The sequence below is a fragment of the Macaca thibetana genome, chromosome 3 (assembly GCF_024542745.1).
Source record: "Macaca thibetana thibetana isolate TM-01 chromosome 3, ASM2454274v1, whole genome shotgun sequence".
Classification (NCBI taxonomy): Eukaryota; Metazoa; Chordata; class Mammalia; order Primates; family Cercopithecidae; genus Macaca; species Macaca thibetana.
Window position 1 is genome coordinate 158,600,695 of NC_065580.1, and position 21,315 is coordinate 158,622,009.

The window sequence follows — 21,315 nt, forward strand, 5'->3', positions numbered from 1 at the left end:
TCCGGTCACCCTGCAGTCCTGCCTCAGGGATTTGAATGTGGCGTTAGCTCAGGCTGAAACCCTTGGTTCCAGGTAGTTCCATATCATTTTCCTTCACCAGGTATCCAGGCCAATGTCATGGCCTCAGGGAGGCGGGTCCTGAGCACTTCCATCTAGGATTGCTCTCCACTTGCGGCTGCCAGTCTCCTGTTGGCCTGATTTTTCTTGATTTCATTCATTCCCATCTGCCAATATATTGCATGTTTATGTAAAAGTTTTCTTATTGTCCAGCCGCGCTGGCTCACACCTGTAATCCCAGCACTTTGGGAGGCCGAGGTGGGCGGATCACGAGGTCAGGAGTTCAAGACCAGCCTGGCCAACATGGCGAAACCCCATCTCTACTAAAACTACAAAAATATTAGCCAGACGTGGTGGCAGTCGCCTGTAATCCCAGCTACTTGGGAGGCTGAGGCAGGAGAATCGCATGAACCAGGGAGGCAGAGGTTGCAGTGAGCCAAGATTGTGCCATTGCACTCCAGTCTGGGCAACAAGAGCAAGACTCCATCTCAAAAAAAAAAAAAAAAAAAAAAAATTTCTTATTATCCTCTTCCCTGAATAGAACGTAAGCCCCACAAAGGCCCTATCTCCAGGGCCAGTTGCAATGCCCAGTATGTAAGAGGTCCTCAGTGAATCTTAAGGGAGTGGAGAATGGATGAACGGATGCCTCACCACTGAGCTGCACTGCACAAGTTACTCCTCGTTGCCAAAGTAGCCAAGGGCATGCATGGGTGAAATCTGCACAAACTCAATTCTCCCTTGCTCCTGGGGTCACCTAAATTCTTATCTGTGAAGTGTGATGGCAAACAGGTTAGATTACCTCCATGGTGTGATTTTCCCTTTACCAGAGTCCGATCATGCCCAGTGAGCTTCTGTCACCTTCTAGACAGAAGAGTTCAGGAGTGCAGGGTATTTCACAAAACATCTGGCCTGGATTTATATCCTGGGTTTCACCTTAGATTTGTCACCATGTGGCTTTCAGCAAACACGTGAAGCTGGTTCAATGCAGTGGGGTGTGAAAGGGGCCATCCTTTGGGGTTGTGCCTGATTTCAAAGCATTTTCTAAGACTTATAGGAGACACTGATGGTAGATTCCACGTGTGCTTTAAGAAAGGGAGAAAACTGTCCTTAGTATTTACTGAAAGGCAGTTGACAGGTCCAGAGGCCATGCATTTGGTTTGATCTTCACAATGCAGCTGTATGCCTGAGGACTGCCTCGCTTTCTGCTGTGCCTCGGAACAGGGGGCTGTTCCTGTTGGATGGGAAAAATAGAAACACAAATGTCCCAGGTGCTCATTTCAGATGTGTGGCACATAAGAAAAGCTCGAGGGCTGGGATGTGCCTGGAGGAGAGGCGGGAGGGCAGGGGCGTGTTGTCCAGACACTGGCTGGGCGTGAACAAAGTGAAGTAGACACCTAAAGGAGGCCCCCTAACCCATCTTACCCTTTGCCCTCCTCTTTAAGAATATAATTTCTTCAAAGGAGACAAAGTGTTTAGATGTCAAAGATGAGAGAATCCATCTGAGGGGGCCTGCACTGAAGATTCTTTGTTCAATTGCTCATTGAATCACAGACGTAACAGGTAATGCATGGTACCATATTTTAACTGGTGAGGCTGTATTTCCATGAGGCCATCAATAGGATTTGATATCATAAATATTCTTTTCAGTAGGACCAGACTTGAGTCTTTCTACACTAAGGAAAGTATTTAGAAAATAAGAGAGATATTTGTGTGGGGAAGAGAACAGAGAATCAACTGAAGTCAGAGCACTCAGGACTTTTTTATACATAGTAGGTGCTCATCAAATGTTAGCTGGATGGATGCAAGGATAGCTCTGCAAACTGGCTTATATTAAGCTTTGATGTAAAGGCTGTTTCCCTTCTTCTGAGCGAAGTACTCTCCTCTTCAGCTCTTTCTTCCTTCAGTTGCTTCATGCCAGTGTAGGCAGTTATTCTGTTAATAGTGTTTGTAAGAGAACTAGTTGTGGCTGATTTTGCAAGTTGTGAGTCTTTCAGTTATTGGTCAAGCTTCATGTATGTGTGCTCATACACAGAGATGAACACACACGCGCGCACACACACACATACACGGAGCTTCATTGCACAATCTGGACAATTTTCCAATGTGACCTTGAGGTTGCAGGACCTCAGGAAGCTGTTTCAGCTGCTGCATCCATCTCCATGGTATCCAGGCACCTCACTAAGGCAGAGTTGGGGCACAGAGTGCCCCATGTACACAAAAATATTTATCCAGACCTGGTTCTGAGTGGTTCACATAGTCCTTACTACTTAGAGACATTGCTTGGCACTAATGCAAACCATGTGGATAGCTGAATGAAAAAACAAATTAAACCATTAGTTATTCCTAAACATTTGTACCATCGTCAATACATGCCAGTGTTTACACACTAGAAATAACAGTGGTCCTAATAAACACTGATGAGAAAATCTGTACTGTGTAGAGACTGAGAGATAAAGCCACAGAGGAGCTGGGAGGCTTTGTCCGTGTTCAGATTGAGTTCTGGTACCTGGAATCCAGTTTTGAGAAGTGTTTCCCTCATCCCTGCTTTTGAGACTCATGATCTTGAGTTATTAAAGAAGCCCATAAAAAAGTGTCAAAAAAAGCCCATAAGAAAGTGTCAACTAGAAAATGTCCCTAATGAATAAATGTAGATTGTCATTTGATATATTTACACTGCCTCCTATTTCAGAACAGATTTAAGAAAGCTCACGTAGATACATATGAAAGAGCACGGTAGAATCCACTTTTTAAAAATAAAGGAATGTGGAGTATGAACTAAAATAAGAGTTTAACAGAGAGAATAAAACCAGGAGTGAGGTTTACATGCATGCATGTGTGTGTGTGTGTGTGTGTGTGTGTGTATTTTTAATTGCAATTTTTAAATATTGCAGAATTGCAAAAGGTAGGTGTTGTTTGGCTTCGAGGGATCATCAGGCAGTGTGAAAGGGGCAATTCAGTGTCCACAGGATAAAAAGAAAGCAAATGTGAAAAGATGGTCCAGCTATTAATTCCGAGTCTGGAGGAAGATGTGTTCCTCTGTTTGTCCTAAGGAAGATAGGGGGAGTCATGAGCAAAGCGATCAACCAGTAGCGTCACCAGGCATTCTGGGCAGCCCTGGTTTGTGCCTGTTGTTCTGGCAAGACTGTTGATTGTGCCTTCCCGAAGGGTACTGGTTAGGCCGTGATTCACGTCTCTGGTTTTTATCTATGTATTTGGTGCACGTATCTATAAATCTAGGTGGATCTCTCATAGGGCCGGGCAGTTTCTTGCGTTGTTGTAGATTCAAGTGTCATTCAGTGAAACCAGTTGTGATAAGAGTGGTCTGATAAGTGTGTCACCCCCCATGCTGGTTACTTGGCTCTTTTATGGCCCAGCGTAATTTGGAGGTTGACTAGAAAATGTTTTTCTTTTTCTTTTTTTCTTTTTTTTTTTGTTTTGTTTTGTTTTTGAGACAAAGTCTCACTCTTGTCCCCCAGACTGGAGTGCAATAGCACAATCTCAGCTCACTGCAACCTCCGCCTCCCAGGTTCAAGTGATTCTCCTGCCTCAGCCTCCTGAGTAGCTGGGATTACAGGTGCCCGCCAGGCTAATTTTAGCAGAGATGGGGTTTTACCATGTTTGCCAGGCTGGTCTCAAACTCCTGACCTCAGATGATCTGCCCACCTTGGCCTCCCAAAGTGCTGGGATTACAGACGTGAGCCACCGCACCCAGCCTAGAAAGTGTTTTTCAAAGTATGGTCAGAACCACTTGCATCAAGATTACCTGGAAAATTTATGATTAAAAATACACATTTCCTGCCAGTCATAGTGGCTTACACCTGTAATCCCAGCACTTTGGGAGACCAAGGAGTTCAAGACAAGCCTGGACAACATAGTTAGACCCCATCTCTACAAAAAATTTCAACATTAGCCAGGTGTAGTGGTGGGTTCCTGTAGTCCCAGCTACTTGGGAGGCTGTGGCAGGAGGATTCTTTGAGCCCAGAAGTTTGAGGCTGCAGTGAACCATGATTACACCACTTCACTCCCACCAGGAAGCCAGAGTGAGACCCTTTCCCAGACACACACACGTGCGCACACACACGCACGAACACACACGCACACGCACACATGCATACACACATGCACACGCACGCACACACTTCCAAATGTTCCAAACCTGGGTGTGGGGTTGGAAATTTTACATTATTGACATGCTTATTGTATCTGCAATTTTCATGTATAATAAGGTTGAAAAGTTCTAATCTAGATAAGACAGAAGATATAAATTTTACTTTAATAGACTTGAATTATTTTTAACAAAGATATAGTTTATCACTTTTAGAAGAGGCGGATAGGCACAAAGGAAGAATAGAAATGACGAACAGTATCACATTAACATTCCAAAAACATTTTAAATGAAGAATCACTCCTTGTGGTAGTTACTGTTACTCTTTAGGTGTTGGCCGTGAACATGGAGATGTGCTAACCAAGTGGCTAACAAAGAGGAAGGCACAGTCTCCATTAACTTTTCTTAAAAGTTGCAAAATGCTGACCAAAATGCAATAGGACTCTGGCTTTAGCAGCTTATAGCATTTTGAAAGATTTTTCTTTTTCTGTTATTTATTTATTTATTTATTTAGAGATGGAGGTCTCGCTCTGTTGCCCAGGCTGGAGTGCAGTGGCATGGTCTCGGCTCACTGCAACCTCTGCCTCCTGGGTTCAAGCGATTCTCCCGCCTCAGCCTCCCGAGTAGGTGGGATCTCAGGTCAGCTAATTTTTGTATTTTTAGTAGAGACAAGGTTTCACCATGTTGGCCAGGCTGGTCTCAAACTCCTGACCTCAGGTGATCCACCCGCCTCAGCCTCCCAAAGTGCTGGGATTACAGGCGTGAGCCACCATGCCCGGCCTCTTTTTCTGTTTTAATTCCCTAAAATAGGTGCTAAAGTGTTGAGCTTTTCGAATGCCCCTGCTTCTATTTTTTTAAATAACTCACTTTCAGCATAGATCCTTGCAATAATCAGCAATCTTAGAGATAAAGAGTAGCCACATTCATCTCTTCACTGTATCTCTTCACTTTCTTCATTATTTATTAATTCGTTAAACTCTTACTGGGTTCCATTCACTATGAATAAAAGCTCTAATGAGATTTAAAATCACCTTTTCTTGCCTACCAAACACGTGTGGCTGAAGCTACATGATTTGTGTCTGACTCAGACCCCCATGCTAGGACCCTTCTATTCCATTAGAAAGCATTCATTGAGTTCCCATTACTCTTAATCACCGAGGAGATGACCGAAGGCCGTCAGAAGTAGCTGACCCACCCATGTGGGGTAAGTAGTTTTTGATGGACAGAAGAGTGTGTGATTGAGAGCCCAAATGAGTGACTCAGACCAGTGTTTCAGAACATGTGAGGAATGAAGATTGGTATAACAGGATGAATCAAGAAAAGCTTCATTTATACCCATGATGATGTGATTCCGAAAGCCCTTTGCAGGCTCTGCCGTTTTCCTCTGCCACATCCCCAACTCACACGCTGCATTTTCACCACCTGGTGTTCTTGTCCCGGTGGTTCCCTCTCTGGAATGCTCTTCCTCCTTCTTCCAGACAGCTTTGAAATCTGCCCTGTCAAGGGAGCCGTGCTTGATCCTCTGGCAAATTAATCACTCCTCTTATGACATCTTACCAATTCTTTTGTTACCACACTTCATTTTGTTTCATGTTGTATTCTCAAATGCACGTATATACTTACTTAAATATGGATATTCTGCAAAGGATTTGAGATGCCTTGTGAACTAAACTACTGATGGACTTGTGCCCAAACAACTTATCGAATAGGAGATAGGAATCAGTGCTGAGGCAGTTAAAAATACAAATGAGAAACCAAGAGCATGTGAGGGAAAAATGTAGCCATTTTGACCACAAGCTTGCCTAAGATGCTATACTTAAGTTTCCAATATGGCTTTGAGCTTCCTGGCAGCCAAAATAAAAAGAGTTATTTGTGGAAATAATTTTTCCTTTCAAAAAAGAAGTTTCACAGGGAAGACAATGTTTATCTCAGTATAGAATCCTAAAAGAAGGACCCCTTGGGGCTACTGTGGCCATAGACACCCGACCATCGGCCATCTTCCTGCCACAGTTGCAGCACTGCATTTCAACAGCCTATTTCTTGTGACATCTTCTATGAGCGCTGAGTTACATTAGAGAATAGCTCAGCAGAGGTAGAGGACAGCCGCCCAGCATGAGTCTTCGGCAGTCTGGTTTCATGTAAAGCAGGGATCTTGAGTTCTCAGAGTGGTAGAGGGCTGCATAGTTTTCACATGATCCTCTTTAAATATTGACATTCCCACGCTGGGCTTTGAAAGCCAGTGACTAACAAGTAATAGCACATACCCTCCGACCAAGCCCTGATGGCTGATATATTATGTTTTCGATCCTCTTTGCATGAATTATTAATAAGCCTGTCTGTTCTATTAGATTGTAAGTTGAGCGAGGTGGTGATCATGCCTTTCGTGTTCTCAGTCACCAGACAACACAGCCAGCACTTGGATTCTGTGTGGAGGAGAGTAAATGTGATTTATTGAGTTAACGGTAATCTAGATCTAACTAGCGGGAATCGCAGACTCACAGGGGTTGCAGGATTCTTGGTGGTCTAAGTTCAGTCTTCCTTTAAACATGAGAAAATCAAGACTGAGAGAGGTGAAATGGCTGTCCCAGGGACACTTGCACAACTGCGTGAGACCAGAGCCTAATCTCAGGCCTAATAAGAACCTGTTGGTGAAATGACTTCTGTCTTCATCTTTCTTTGTTACATCCCTGAACACACCTGAGGATCTCTTCCACTCTGTCGATATGATGGGACATGCTTCTTTAATCTTCTGTTTAAATTCCTGCTATGCTCGAACAACTAAATAACAAAACCCACTAAAATAGAAATGCTAACATCAAAGTTTATTATATGTATTTTAAAGTTATCAGCTTAATCGTGGTTGAGGAAACCACCATTAGGTTAAATGTGAGGCTGAAATCAAATCATTTTTTTAAAAAGCAATGACAACTACTATCTATTGCTATGCACTCTTGTCAGGCACTTGGACATGCACTTTGTAGAAAAGGTATTATCTCATTTAAATCATGTGACCACCCTATGATGTAGGTACTCATTATCATTCTCACTTTACAGTAAAGAAATTAGAACTAGGAACGCTAAGAGAGTTGCCAAAGATGTCACAACCAATCATTTGAAGAGCCAGGATTCGAACCCAGTTCTTTCTACTTCCAGAGTCTGGATTCTTCTTCCTAATAAGCTGTGCTGACAAAAATACCCAAGGGAGAACACAGGAATGGGATGAGAGAATATGTTTGTTAAATTGTTGTAGACATTCTGCAACAGCCTTTTCAAATAAGACTTAAGTAAATAAAGGAAGTGGAGAGGGAATTTTGCAAAATAATCTACTGTGTTGCCCAGGGCTGATTTTTACATTTCTACAGTGCTAATGGTGTTATCTGTTTTTCTTGAAAGTCAAAGAGAAGAATGGAATTGAAGACAGCTTAGATTTAGCATGAGCAGCTGGGTAGGTGTTAATGAATATACAAAAAACATGTTTAAAATAGGTGATTTCAGTTTGGTTCATCCTGTGTTTAAGATGCTTCTGGGACACCTGCCAGGCAGTGTGGTGGGCCTAGAGCTCAGGATGGAAAGTCCTTTATCGGGAGTCACAGCATTTGAGTTCTAAACTCTGCCATGTACTAACTGTGGGATCTAGGAAGTTACTTAATCTTGCTGTTTCTCAGGTTTTTCATCAACAAAATATGGATGATAATAATTCCTACTTCATGTGGTGCTGTATGGATTAAATATAACGATATGTGTGACATGCTTAAATAGTACCTGGGATAAAAAGTGCAGCTCTTCTGTTTATATTTGGGTCTGGCATCTGCGAGAGCACCCTGGGGACTCAAGATACAGACTGGCAGACACAGCTGCCTGTTACAGATTAAATTGTGCCTGCCTCACAAGATATACTGAAGTCCTAACCCCCAGTTCCTTAGAATGTGACCTTATTTAGAAATAGAGGTTTTGCAGATTTAATCAAGTTAAGATGAGGTCATTAGGGTGAGCCTAATAAAATGACTGGTGTCCTTACACAAAGGAGAAATTTGGATATAGACACACAAAGAGGGAAGATGATGTGGAAACACAGAGGGAGAACTCCATGTGAAGACAGGCAGAGGTTGAACTGATTCTGTTGCAAGCAATGGAACATTTAATTGCTGGACAGCACCAGAAGCTAGAAGAGGCAAGGACAGATTTTATCCATAGTCTTGGACAGAGCAGGGCCTTGCTGATACCTTGATTTCAGACTTTGATCTTCTAGAACTATGACACGATGAATTTCTGTTGTTTCTAAGCCACCCATTTTGTGGTACTTGATTATAGCAGCCCTAGGAAAATAATACAGCATGCATGTTGTAGTTCAAACATGAGAGCAAATAAGAATGTCCAAAGATATCTATGGAGAGAGGTGAGGGGTAGACCAAGGATGAAACTCTGGGGATAGCAACATTTAAAGAGAAGACAAAGAAAGAAAACCCAGGCAGGGAGAAACCTTTAAGTGGATCAAGCCATTCCATTTCTAAAACATGATGAGTATACGCAATGTTGTAATGGAATAACTAACGGGAGGCAACAACAATAAAAGAAAACAAAGAACAATAAAGATCATTATCCAAAAACAAGATGATTAGTTGAGAATGGTTTCATCCAGCGGAATAATTCAGTGTGTCAGAATGACAAAGCTATGTTTAGAGCCTCACAAAAATAATTTAGTCGTGTATTTTAAAATAAGATACACAGAACTGTAGATTCTCAAACAAGTTGAGGACAGGCACTCTTACCATTTTTGAATCTTTCATAGAGGATTATACAATCTGTATCAGTAATTTTTGACAACTGATTAATGAATAAATGAATGAAGTAAAGCATAACATGAGTTAGGATGATGGCTGCATTAAAAATGAAAACTATTCAAAGTAAATAGGTAAAAAGTATGCAGAGAGGGCTCTTGGTTCTAGTAAAATAGAGAGGTTACTATAAAAGGACCTGAAAAACATTCCTTTTGCAAAACACCTGGAATTGCTGCATAGAGTTTAATATCCTTTTAAATGCACAGCTGAGCTGGGAAGAAAGTCAGTGAACTCCTTAGGGACTAAAATAAGGAAAAAAGTGAGAATAGAGCAGAGCAGCACATTCTTATGTTGACACCTGGTTGTCCTATGTTGTTATAATGCAGAGATTTGGGTTTTAAAGGTCAACTAGGGGCAAGGAATGAAATCTTGGGCTTGCACAAAGCAGAGAATCAGAACTGAGCCTGTCATTACCCGAGTCCCCACCCCATACACACACCAGTGTGTGCCAGGAACTCTCAGGCTGAGAAATTAATACAGAAAAATGGTCATGGGCTAGTGATCATCTGGGAAACCTGGCAGAAGTAAATACGAAATCTTCATGGAGAGACACATCTTCAACCTATGCTGTACAGATTCCTGCAGATAGAGACCTGCTAAAGATGACTCTGCCACCCGCAAGTTACAAAAAAACAGCTGAAGAAAGAATCTCTCCCGACCAAGATTTAACAGAAACAATGAACATGATTAAACCCTCAAGAAGGTTAAATAATTAAAGTATTGGATAAAGAGTATAAAATAAATAGATTTTTTAAATATTAAGGAAGAACATAAAAGAAGGAGTCAAAAAGAGAGTTTGTTGCTAATTGAACCTCACTTCAGAAAATAACAAAAGATTTAATTTTAAGGATGGATCCTAGAAGAAGGGAGTGAGATACAGGAAGGAAATCAGAGCAATGAAATTGATTAAGGTGAGGGTAGATCTAGAAAGAAATGGCTGTAAAATGACAACCACAGCCTCCTAAGTAGGGAGTAGAAAATTCAGTGGGGTAAAAATATGAGCGAACATTGTCATGTAAAATCAGAGATGGATGATTCAGGTATAAGCTTTCTAAATTACTTGCATTATTTAGGAAAAGTATAAATTCGATGATTAAGCTTAGATTTTGTTTGAAGATTAACAAGAGAACTAGAATGTCAAAGAGCCAAACCAATACAAACAAAGAAAACTGGTGAATGAAGTGAAGTAGATCAATCTGATTAGACATTTGCAAAGGAGAAATAAAGAATGGACAAAGAAAGTTTAACCTAAAACACAAAGTAAGATGGTAAAAATCAGGTAGATCAGTAATAATAAGTGTAGATATACCAAATTTGCCATTAAAGACAGAGAGTGCTAGACTAGACTAAAAAATATTCCACAATCAGTTATGGGTTGTTTGCAAGAACATCTTGCACAAACAAAGATTGAGAGCTGACAGAATAAGATATGCTAGTCAAAATCAAATTTTAAAAAAGCTGACAAAAATAGAAATAGAAAGCAGACAAAATATACTTTCAGGCAGAAAGCATGACTGGATATAATTGAGGGTCATTACATAATGAAAAAAAGGTTAAATTCATGAAAAATACATAATAATGATAAACTTACATGTACCTAATAACATAGCCTTGAAATATGTAATGAACTGCAAAAAGGAATAGTCAAATCCACTTAGTGAGAGATTTTAATTTGCGTTTCTCAGTAATTGATAGATCAGTGACATTAAAATTAAATATACATTACCAATTGTTTTTTTCTAGAACTCTGTACTGCCAAATTAGAGAATATGCATTTCTTAAGCAATCAAGGGACATTTGTAAAAATTGACCATGCCCTAGGCCGCCAAAAGAGTAACAAACCGGAACTTTTTAAAGTTATTTTCAGCTGGGCATGGCGGCTCACGCCTATAATCCCAGCACTTTGGGAGGCTGAGATGGGTGGATCACCTGAGGTCAGGAGTTTGAGACCAGCCTGGACAACATGGTGAAACCCTATCTCTATTAAAAATACAAAAATTAGCCGGGGATGGTGGTGGGTGCCTGTAATTCCAGCTACTCGGGAGGCTGAGGCAGGAGAATCACTTGAACCTGGGAGGCAGAGGTTGCAGTGAGCCCAGATCATGCCACTATACTCTAGCCTGGGTGACAGCGCGAGACTCCATCTCAAAAAAATAAAATAAAAAGTTAATTTCATATAGACTCTAGTCACTGGCCAATGTGCAATAAAATTAGAAATCAACACCAAAACAATAAATGAACTCTATATGTAAGTTAGAAATTTAAATTTAAAAGGCTCAGAAACAGCCTTGAGGTAGGCTCTTTATTTGAGGTCAAATTTCCATTTGTGATGGAATGAATCATTGCTCAAATTTAAGCCAGTTCTCTCTATTGGGCCTGCTTTGTAAATGTAACTTCTGTCCTCCTGAGGATGCAAGATGTTAAATCTTATTTTTGCAGGCTTATGAGTGTCTTGGACAGCAGATTGGCTGACTTGCCCAGGGCCTGGATTTAAAAACAAACACCTCACTAGGCTTGTGATATGGCTTAGAGGTACATTTTAGTTTTTATGTTTTGATGTTTTTTCATAACCAAGAATAATTTTTTTCTTTTGGGAAGCCAATATTTTTCATTGATATTATTTAAGAAAAATAACATTCAGGACTTTCATTATCGCCAGTTTGGCTTTTATTTAATCTTACTTTTATTCATTTCTCTAGAGGGGCCTCTGAAATAGGATGTTTGCCTGTGTGAGGCATTTTGTTTCACAAAGGCACAGTATGTCTTTGGCAATGCAGTACCCCTTTGCCAGATTTAAATATCTACTCAATATTTTCCTGGCAACAGTGGAACTCTACTAGGTCAGAGTCCTGTTTCATGGAAATATTTTTTTAAAATGTCAGCCTTCCTCCCTGCCTCCCACTGCTTATACCCCCACTCCCATTCCACATACAGAGCACATTAACAGTACAACTCTGAAACTCTGTGTGTAATGGTTTACTTTTATTTATGTTTTAAATTCCAATTTACTGAAGTAGATTTCATAATAACCATGTAACTTAAGATACAAATAAGAGGCTTCAGAGAGTAATGGCTTCTCCTGTTTAGCCTGTGCCATGATAGTTTACCATTTTGGTGTCCATGAAATGTAGAATGAAGACACAGATGTTTTCAAAACAATTGGAATGGAAGGCTGAAAATGAACAGCTTATCTTCAATGGCTTGTGATTCATCTGACAGAAGCGCCTCCAAAAGTTTCTTAAAATAAAATGATAAATTGGACTTTTGTGTCTTAAGGAAGAGGCTGCCTCTGCGATAATAGATTTTGTTCTTATTCCATTTTAGCGGAGTTTGCAATGCAAAATCAAGTGTGTGGATGCATTCTTTTTTTGCAATATGTTGTTGTTGGCAAAGTGCTTTCACATCCATTATCTCATTTACTTTTCTATTCCCTTAACATTTCATTTAATTACCCACAGAAAAATATAAAACAAATTCCAGAGAGGTTGACGTTTACATCTAGTAAATGGTTGAATAAGAATCCAAATGTGGGTATTTGGATTCCCAATAATGTCTTTTATTTTCGTCACCAAGTTTTCTGTGATTGATGTTAAGATTTTTAAAAATTTCTCAGAAATTTTCAATTACTCTGAAATCTCTAGAAATGAAAATCCAGACTTGTTAGCAAGATACTCAAGGGCCTTATTGATCTGAGCCCAGCTTTCATCCCCATCCTCATGTGCTGCTGTGCTCTCTCTGAAATCCTCCACTGCAGCCACACCAAATTTCTCTGTTTTTCTTATACATGTCGGATATTTCATGCCCATGTAGGATAAGGCTGGGCTAAGTCGTTCCCCTAAACAAAAGAGCTTCTCTCTACTTCTGTCAAAATCCTCGTTGTTAATCCAAGCTCACTCTCCTGGTAAGCCTTTCTCGTTTTTCCTGGTTGGTGCTACCTCTCTGCACTTCCACTTCCTGCTTGGATCATGGATTCTTTTTTTTTTTTTTTTTTTTTTTTTTGGTTGGGGGGCGGACAGGGTTTTGCTTTTCTTGCCCAGGCTGCTGGAGTGCAATGGCGCAATCTCGGCTCATTGCAACCTCTGCCTCCCGGATTCAAGCAATTCTCCAGCCTCAGCCTCCTGAGTAGCTGGGATTACAGGCATGCGCCACCACGCCTGGCTAATTTTGTATTTTTAGAAGAGATGGGATTTCTCCATGTTGGTCAGGCTGTTCTCAAACTCCTGACCTCAGGTGATCCACCCACCTGGGCCTCCCAAAGTGCTGGGATTACAGGTGTGAGCCACCACACCCGTCCTGATCATGGAGTCTTAGTTCTGCTTTGTGGTTGTGGTCATAGCTGCCTCTCTCAGTGGATCCTTAGTGTCTCTCTTGGTCTTGGACACATAGTACTGGTGCATAGGGCTGTAGGCACAATACTTAATAACTTTTACTTGAATTAAATCTATCTTAGTTCTTATCCTATTTGAGTCATTTCTCAGCTCCTGAAATTTTTCACATTGTTTTATAGAAGAGAAAAATGAGGTCCGGTTGTAAAATTAAATGACAGGTTCCAAACACGCTGCTACCTGGAGGCAAGAAGTGTTCCTACCCAGGACAGAAGATCACACCTAAACGTAGGCAAAGGTGACGCCTTGACTGGGGCTTATGCTGTAGTCCCCTCCCCTTCCTCCTACACATGTGTGGTTGGGGTCAATAAAGAAGGAAGACAGGCCTACTGAATCTCATAGGAACTCGTGAGCCCCTTTCTTTGATTCCTGGCGTGACAGAAGCCATAAAGCTTTGCTGAGATACCGTGGACTGTGGAGGAGACTAGAGAGACTACTGGGGCTCCCCATGGAGTTAAAAGGTTAGGGCCAAAACATGACAGCCTGGACCCAGCGCACTGACCTGAACTCTAAAAACCATCATCTATAGCTGCAGCATCATTGCCTGGCCAAAGGAGTGGAGGTGGAGTTCAGTGTGGGCAGAGACTAGGTCTTCAGTCTTGTAATCACTTCGCTGCCCAGAGATTTGTTAAGTGTTTCCTCTGTGACAGCATCTAGGACATACGCCCAAAGGAGGTGGTGAGTGTAGGTGAGGGCACAAGAAGGTGCTAGTCCTTCATGCTGTGGGTGGCATGTGATGCAGGCATGCAGGCATTGGCTCAGGAAATGTAGGGTGGAGGGGGAATGGTTGGGAATGACACCCATGAAGACATTGGGACCCATGGAACAAAGGACTGTGTGCTTCATGCTGGGGAATCTGGGCTTTTCTCCTGCAAACTGTCCTCTATTGCAACACCTCCAGAGTGGGTCCAGGACAGTGGTGCGAGTGCACAGGAGAAAAGGAATGCCCTCGTTCCTTCTACCAAGTGGCCATGTTTTGTTTTTACCATTGTTTGCTTAGAAATTTATAGGGCAGAGGTGTGGAGATCAAATGCTAAAAGGATATGGGAGTGTTCTGACTTCATGTAATTTGCTCTTTGGATGAAGCAATGTATATTAACAAAATACAAAAGGAACAAACTATACTCTTGAAAGAAATTTTATAAAAATACTTTCACATATATAATATATAGGTAGTATATATAGTATATATGTAAGTATATATTTTATATATATTATATATTTTATATTTTATAAAAATGTTTTTATAAAGTATTTTATTAGCTTTATTTTTTATACTTTTTATAAAATGCTTTGTATAGTTTCATTTTTATTTTTTTAACTTTTGCTTTTTTACTTTTTTACTTTTATTTTTATACTTTTTTTATAAAGTAAAGTATTTTATAAAAAGTACTTTCACATATATATAGGTGGTATATAGTGTATATATAATATACATTAAGTATATATAATATACACTATATATATACGTAAGCCCTTTGTAAAACCATGTTTTGGTTTTGAAAAATAGAGAATACTTTTTTAATAAATAATTTTTAACCCAAGTATTCCATATTTATTATAAGAAAATGAGAAAATATAGTTTAGTGAAAATGAAAAGTCTAAAATTCCCCATCTCCGTTCCCTCAGAGACAACAGTTCACATTTTGCTGTATCTCCCTCTGAATTTCTTTCTCCACAGATATTTATTTATCTTTGCAAAATACAATGGTATCGTAATAATATTTTGAAACTTTAAAATGTAATCTACTTTGAACATTTTATCATATCAATAAATATATTTCAACAGTGTAATTTTTAGTCTCTAAATATCACGGGAACATTCCTAAATGCATTACAAAACTAGTTCTCTTTCGCTGGACATTTAGGGTGTTTCCAAGGTTTTGCTATTATAAACAACACTACAAAGAACGTCCTTGACAATAAATAATTGCGCACATCCTCTATTATTTCCTTAGGATAAATTTCTAGAAATGGAATGTTTAAGTCAGGGAATCTGCACATATTTAAAGACGTTTGATTGTATTGTTGTGTTGTATTGTTGTATCATATTGTTGTGTTGTTCATCAGAAAGGTTGTAGTGATTTATACTCATACTGGCAGAACTCCAGAACTCCAGAGCAACCTTTTACCAACTCAAAGCGAGACTTGTAGAGATGAGAACAATACAGGTTGAGGACTTGGTCTGTGGGGTCTTGCACCTGATTCCCTTAAAGGAAAACTGAGTGGGCCATGGTAACCCTTGGCTTGATGAATGAAACCAATTAAGGGGCACACCAAGGGATAATAGAGAGATTAAACTTCTCCTTTCACCAGTTTAACATGAACCTAGTGGCTTTCAGACAGTATGTGTATGTATCATTTTGAGAATATCCGGTTCCACCATTAAGAGAAGAAAATCTATTCCCAGAATGAACTTATTTCTAGGAAATACAGTTGTTACATTAAAAAAAAAAAAAAGTTCTCCCATTTTGTTAAAAGCAAAGCAAAAAAAAAACAAAACAAACAAACAAAAAAACCCAAAAAGGTGGGTTTGACTAGGATCAGAGGATGGAACTTATAGGGAATGACATGGGTAGGATGGGGGGGTGTTCTCTCTGTGAGGGCTGAGCAAACCATCCTCTGCACAGAACCAAAGATAAAGAGAACTTGCCCTAAGACCTCAGTATGACCCACTTTTGTAGAAAGAGGAATTCTGACATGTCATGAAACATTTTATCTCTGAAAGCCAAATTCTCACCCAATGACAGAGTCATCTGAACTTCAATGAACTGGATGACATTAACCTTCCATATCTACATTCAGTTTTCACAGACTAACAACATGTTTCCAAGTGTTTGAATGACAAAGAAATATGTACACTTTTCTGTCATTGCTGCCGTTGGAGTTTTTGTTGATATTCTCTCTGTAGCAAAACAGAGTTCCTTTAGTCTTCAGGTTCTGCGCACTGATGATTTGTTGTTGTTGTTGTTGTTGTTGTTGTTGTTGTTGTTGTTGTTTTGAGACAGAATCTTGCTCTGTCGCCCAGGCTGGAGTGCAGTGGCCTGATCTCAGCTCACTGCAAGCTCCGCCTCCCAGGTTCTCACCATTCTCCTGCCTCAGCCTCCCGAGTAGCTGGGACTACAGGTGCCTGCCATCACGCCCGGCTAATTTTTTTGTATTTTTAGTAGAGATGGGGTTTCACCGTGTTAGCCAGGATGGTCTCGATCTCCTGACCTAGTGATCCAACTGCCTCGACCTCCCAAAGTGCTGGGATTACAGGCGTGAGCCACCGTGCCCAGCCTGTGCGCTGATTTTTAAGTGAAAATGTGGGTGTTTAAATATTGGTAGACATCCAATGCTAGCTGGTCAAGTTGAAGATGCATGTGCCCTATAACTCAGAATCCCGTATCTAGGTACTCAGCCGAGGCCAGCGTGTCCCCAAGTTTCATGTGAAAACATAGATTCTGATTCAGCAGGTCTGGGCGGGGCCTGAGCGTTAGCATTTCTAATTACCTCCCAGGTGATGCTAATGCTGCCCAGTTGGAGGACCACACTTGGAGTAGTGAGGTCCAGGGAAGATGATCTGAACCTTGGCTGCTCACTGGAGTCACCTGGGGGAGCTCTTATCAACTGTGACACCTAACTGCCCTCCAGCCTAATGGAAACACAGTCTCCCTGGGGAGACCAGGCGTCACTAGTTTTTCAGTCTCCCCAGGTGATTCTAACAAGGACCCCAGGCCATGGGCCAATGCAGACTTATTCACACGTATGCAGGGAGATGGACAGGGGACATTCACTAAATAAATTGGGACTATTCACATAGGGGAGGCCTAAGAGCTGCTTCATGATCAAGTATATCTTTGCGTATTAACTTGGCTACATCTTGAAATTATAACATTGAGTGCCAATAGCAAATCAGATATCGTTTATGTTAACTTTAAAAACACAAAACAATATGTGTAGTTTAAATGGTAAAAATATTAAAATATGTATAGGAGTGATACATGTGCTAACTTCAGGATAGTGGTTACTTCTAACCACTAGCTACTAACTTCAGGATAGGTGTTTGCAGCAGGAGAATGGAATGGGAAGGGTAGATTCTACTGGACCTGCAATAATTTATTTCATCTTTGTAGCTGAAGGAAAGAAAGGGAGGGAGAAGGGAGGGAAGGAAGAGGAAAGCAGGGAGAGGAAGAGAACTCTGGGTGTATGACTGGCTGGCTGTTTCTCACTATTACTATGGCTTACCTCTGTAAACCTAAAAATGTATTTCAGCAGCATACTACATGCTCCATTCTTGAGTAGCCTAAAATATTAGTGGGACCAGACAAACAAGGATCTGAAAGTATTAGCTCAAATGTGACTCCCACACCTGACTTTCATTCAAGAAGATTGGAACATCCTGGCATGCCTGACCCCCAAGGACTTGTCCAGGGAACTGAGATCAGTGCCCTTCGTTTTCAGGTGGGACAGACACAGAAAGGAAAAATAGCTGCCCACAGCAAGGTCCAGAAAGTGGAGAAATGGTATGATTAGAACTCAGGGCTCCAGCTCTCTGTGCAGGTGTCTTTCAAGGCTTGGGGCCCAAGGGAGCAGCCGCCCCGTTTACCACACTCTGAAGATCCTACCACTGAGGGTATTTACCACGGGACATCCTGGCTGGCATTTCTGTTGGAGATCACCTGCTCCTTCTCCCCGGGGCCCTGCCCTCCCTGTCCCATAGGTGGCAGTGGAGCGTGACGACGTGGCCTGCATCCTGTGGGGTATTTGTGCTTGCCATGGCCAGCTGTGGAATGCAAAAACCACTCACCAACCCCACTCCTGCAGGTGCTGGTTAATTGCAAAACCAAACAGCCTGCAGGAAAAGTCTGGAACAGACAGCTCTCTGAGACGAATGCTGGCTCATAGGAGGGGCTAAAGTCTTGGTGTATCTATATTTCATTTCCGATTCTGTGGTCAGTGTTTTTCAGTATTTTGCATAAATACTGTTATTTTTTGTTGTTGTTGTTATGATCTGTAATTAGCACCTTCCTGATATGTGTTGCTTACTCTTATTTCCATGTAAATATAACAGTAGTTTTCTAAAGAGAGGAAGTTTCCTCTTATTCTTACTCATTTTCAAATGAATAAATAACATTGGACATAAATGAGAAAAAAAGAATTTTTAAAATCTCATGCCTACAGGAAACTTTAGATTGTCTGAGCAAAAAAGAGGGCATGTGATGTCAATAATCCCAAGATTCCAGAACAATTCACTTTAAAAACAATGATCTATGGATGTGAGGCAGCTTTTGTCTCTCCCCCAAGATGTTCTCCTGGGTAGCCAGGGAGGCTGGTTGGAGGCTGTGCTTGTGGAAGGCAGCTGGTCAGAAATCCCATGTGGATGGGGATCTGCCCCCAGACACAGGTACCTGGCTTCAGGAATTGACTGAATTTGTTCCCACCCCTTTCAGATCCTACGCTATGGAGTACAGACCATGTGCGGCAGTGGCTGGAGTGGGCGGTGAAAGAATATGGCCTTCCAGACGTCAACATCTTGTTATTCCAGAACATCGACGGGAAGGAACTGTGCAAGATGACCAAGGACGACTTCCAGAGGCTCACCCCCAGCTACAACGCCGACATTCTTCTCTCACATCTCCACTACCTCAGAGAGAGTAAGCTGCCCCCTTCCTCCAAGGATAGATGGCTGTGGCTATGGTTCTTATGACCTGAGCTTCAGAGGGTTCAAACAGGTGTGTCGACAGCATCCTCCTGCCCTCGTCCAGTTCCCGTTGGGGATCTGAGGGAACCACACGCTTGGTACGCGATGACTTAGGGGAAAAACACCCTGGCCACATTGCCTGGTGAAAAGTAGTCAGCTCTCTCAGGAGAAGCCAAAATTCACTTCCACACTCAGCTGCCTCCTCCAGGGTCCTGCGACCAAGAAGATGGAATGTGAAAGGGAAAGGAAGCATTAACTGGTCACATATTAGTTAGTCTCCATGATACCCCAAATTGAAATAGAATCATTAAGGAAAGGCTCGTCTTCAGTAGGAATTAGGGGGATTATTCTCCCTAAAGCTACACGAAGCCCCACTTTATATTCTAACTTGAACACAGAACAAGGGAAGTTTTCACTTTGTATCATGTGATTGGGCTTAACCTGACAGAAAGGGATGGCATGTTGGCATGAATCCAGAATGTTTGCTGCATGCTTTAATTTCTACAGCGTCCAGCATGATGAGAAGGAAGTAGTGTGACAGTGAGGTGGAATAAATTCTCCTCCATTGCTTTGCCTGGCATCCCAGCCACTTCTTCCCTGAATTAAAGACGGGCCCCCATGTAGGTTTTAACATGCTAACAAGTAGCAGATTGATGGAAATAGTTATAAGCTGCCCATGATGTTAGGGTGGGAGTGGGGGAATGGTTTTCTTTCTTTCTTTCTTTTTCTTTTTTCTTTTCTTTTCTTTTTTTTTTGGTAAGAAAGGTAATTCTCTCTTTTTTTTTTTTTTCATTTTGATGTCACTTTTTGTTTTGTTTTGTAGCTCCTCTTCCACATTTGACTTCAGATGATGTTGATAAAGCCTTACAAAACTCTCCACGGTTAATGCATGCTAGAAACACAGGTAATGCTGGCCCCGCCCCTGCCTCCCAGCAAGAGCATAGGGTCTTACGTACAGGTTGCATGCTTCCATGGGAAACCGGTCAGCGCGTGTCAGGAAGACAGAATACAGGTAGATGATTCAGGATGCTTTCCAATACTTAGGAGGTACCACAACCTAAAGGAAGGTGACGCCCTTTGGTTTTCTGAGCGCTTCCCACGCACCCCAGTTTGATTATCAAAGGGTTCCTTTTTTTTTACCAGGAGATGTGCAGAATTTGCCTTTAGCCATAACTTTAGCTCACATTTGCCAGATTACAATCTTCTTCTGTTAGTACCAGTATATTCGCTGTGCTGACTCTGTAGACACTAAAAGCATGTTCAATATAAAAGGACCCTTAGCAGCCTCCTTTAATTTTTTCCATTTTTATTCTTAAAGAAATATTTGCTAGGATAAGTTGGAATTTTCTTTTTCCTTTCCAATAAACTTTTAGGCTATTTCATTTGTTTTCCTACAGACTGTGTGTTTGCAAAAGGCAGGAGGGAATTTCTGTAACATTGTGAGAGTTTTGTTCAGAGGGAACCTCTGCTATGATTTTGGAGAATATGAAATTAGTCACTAACCAAATGCCTGTTTTCTATCTCTAACCATTGACTGTACATTTGACTTATTTATGTATTTATTTTGCCTGAGCCTAAGTAGGGTTTAACACCATGCCTCATCCTGGCTAACCTTCCTCCCTCGCCTCCCAATCACAGCAGAGGCTGGGTTTTCTGTGGATGAATGTGTTCCTGGTTCACATCCATCTGCTCCTTTCTGATGGAGACAGTTCCAGAAGCATGGCCACCGGCTGCTCACCCCACTCTGTTAGCTGCAGGGACCCTCTACAATCACCCGGGCTAGTGATGGAGACAGGAAGTGCCAGGAAGCCTTGCAAGTCAGCCAGTTAACTCAGGGTCAGCCCTCACATAGAAATATAGCCATTTTCCCAATATTTGCCATTTTATTTTAAAATATCAAACGTGAGTGAGTCCCGGTTTGAGTATTACAGTGAAATTGCTCGTTTATCATGGTAAATGAGCAATTTCTTATTCAAAACATTGTCTTTTTAATCTGAAGTTTTAAAAAGCCGGCTTCGAGTTGGTACTACACTTTTTCAATAATTTTGGTTGCACACATCAGCCTATTCATGACCTTGTGGCCAGAAATAACAGGTAACTTAGAGGAAGTTACTTCCCCTTCTTAGGAAACACCTTTGAGCTATGCGCATTTTCTGATATTTTCACGTTTATTTAGGAATTCTTTAACCATAGAGTGAAAGTTTCAAAAAAAGCTCCAAATTTATTAATTTTGCTATTGTTAAA

At 41.1% G+C, this 21,315-nt stretch overlaps 1 protein-coding gene across 8 annotated transcripts in view; it reads left to right on the forward strand.

The window, feature by feature from the left end:
• The window catches only part of ERG (ETS transcription factor ERG), a 203,034-nt gene that overhangs the window by 160,559 nt on the left and 21,160 nt on the right, over positions 1–21,315 (forward strand). For all 8 annotated transcript variants that reach the window (XM_050784572.1, XM_050784576.1, XM_050784575.1 and 5 more), the window contains 2 exons: positions 18,821–19,024; positions 19,895–19,975. In XM_050784572.1, coding sequence (XP_050640529.1) covers positions 18,821–19,024; positions 19,895–19,975 — 285 coding nt within the window. The remainder of the gene's footprint in view (positions 1–18,820; positions 19,025–19,894; positions 19,976–21,315) is intronic.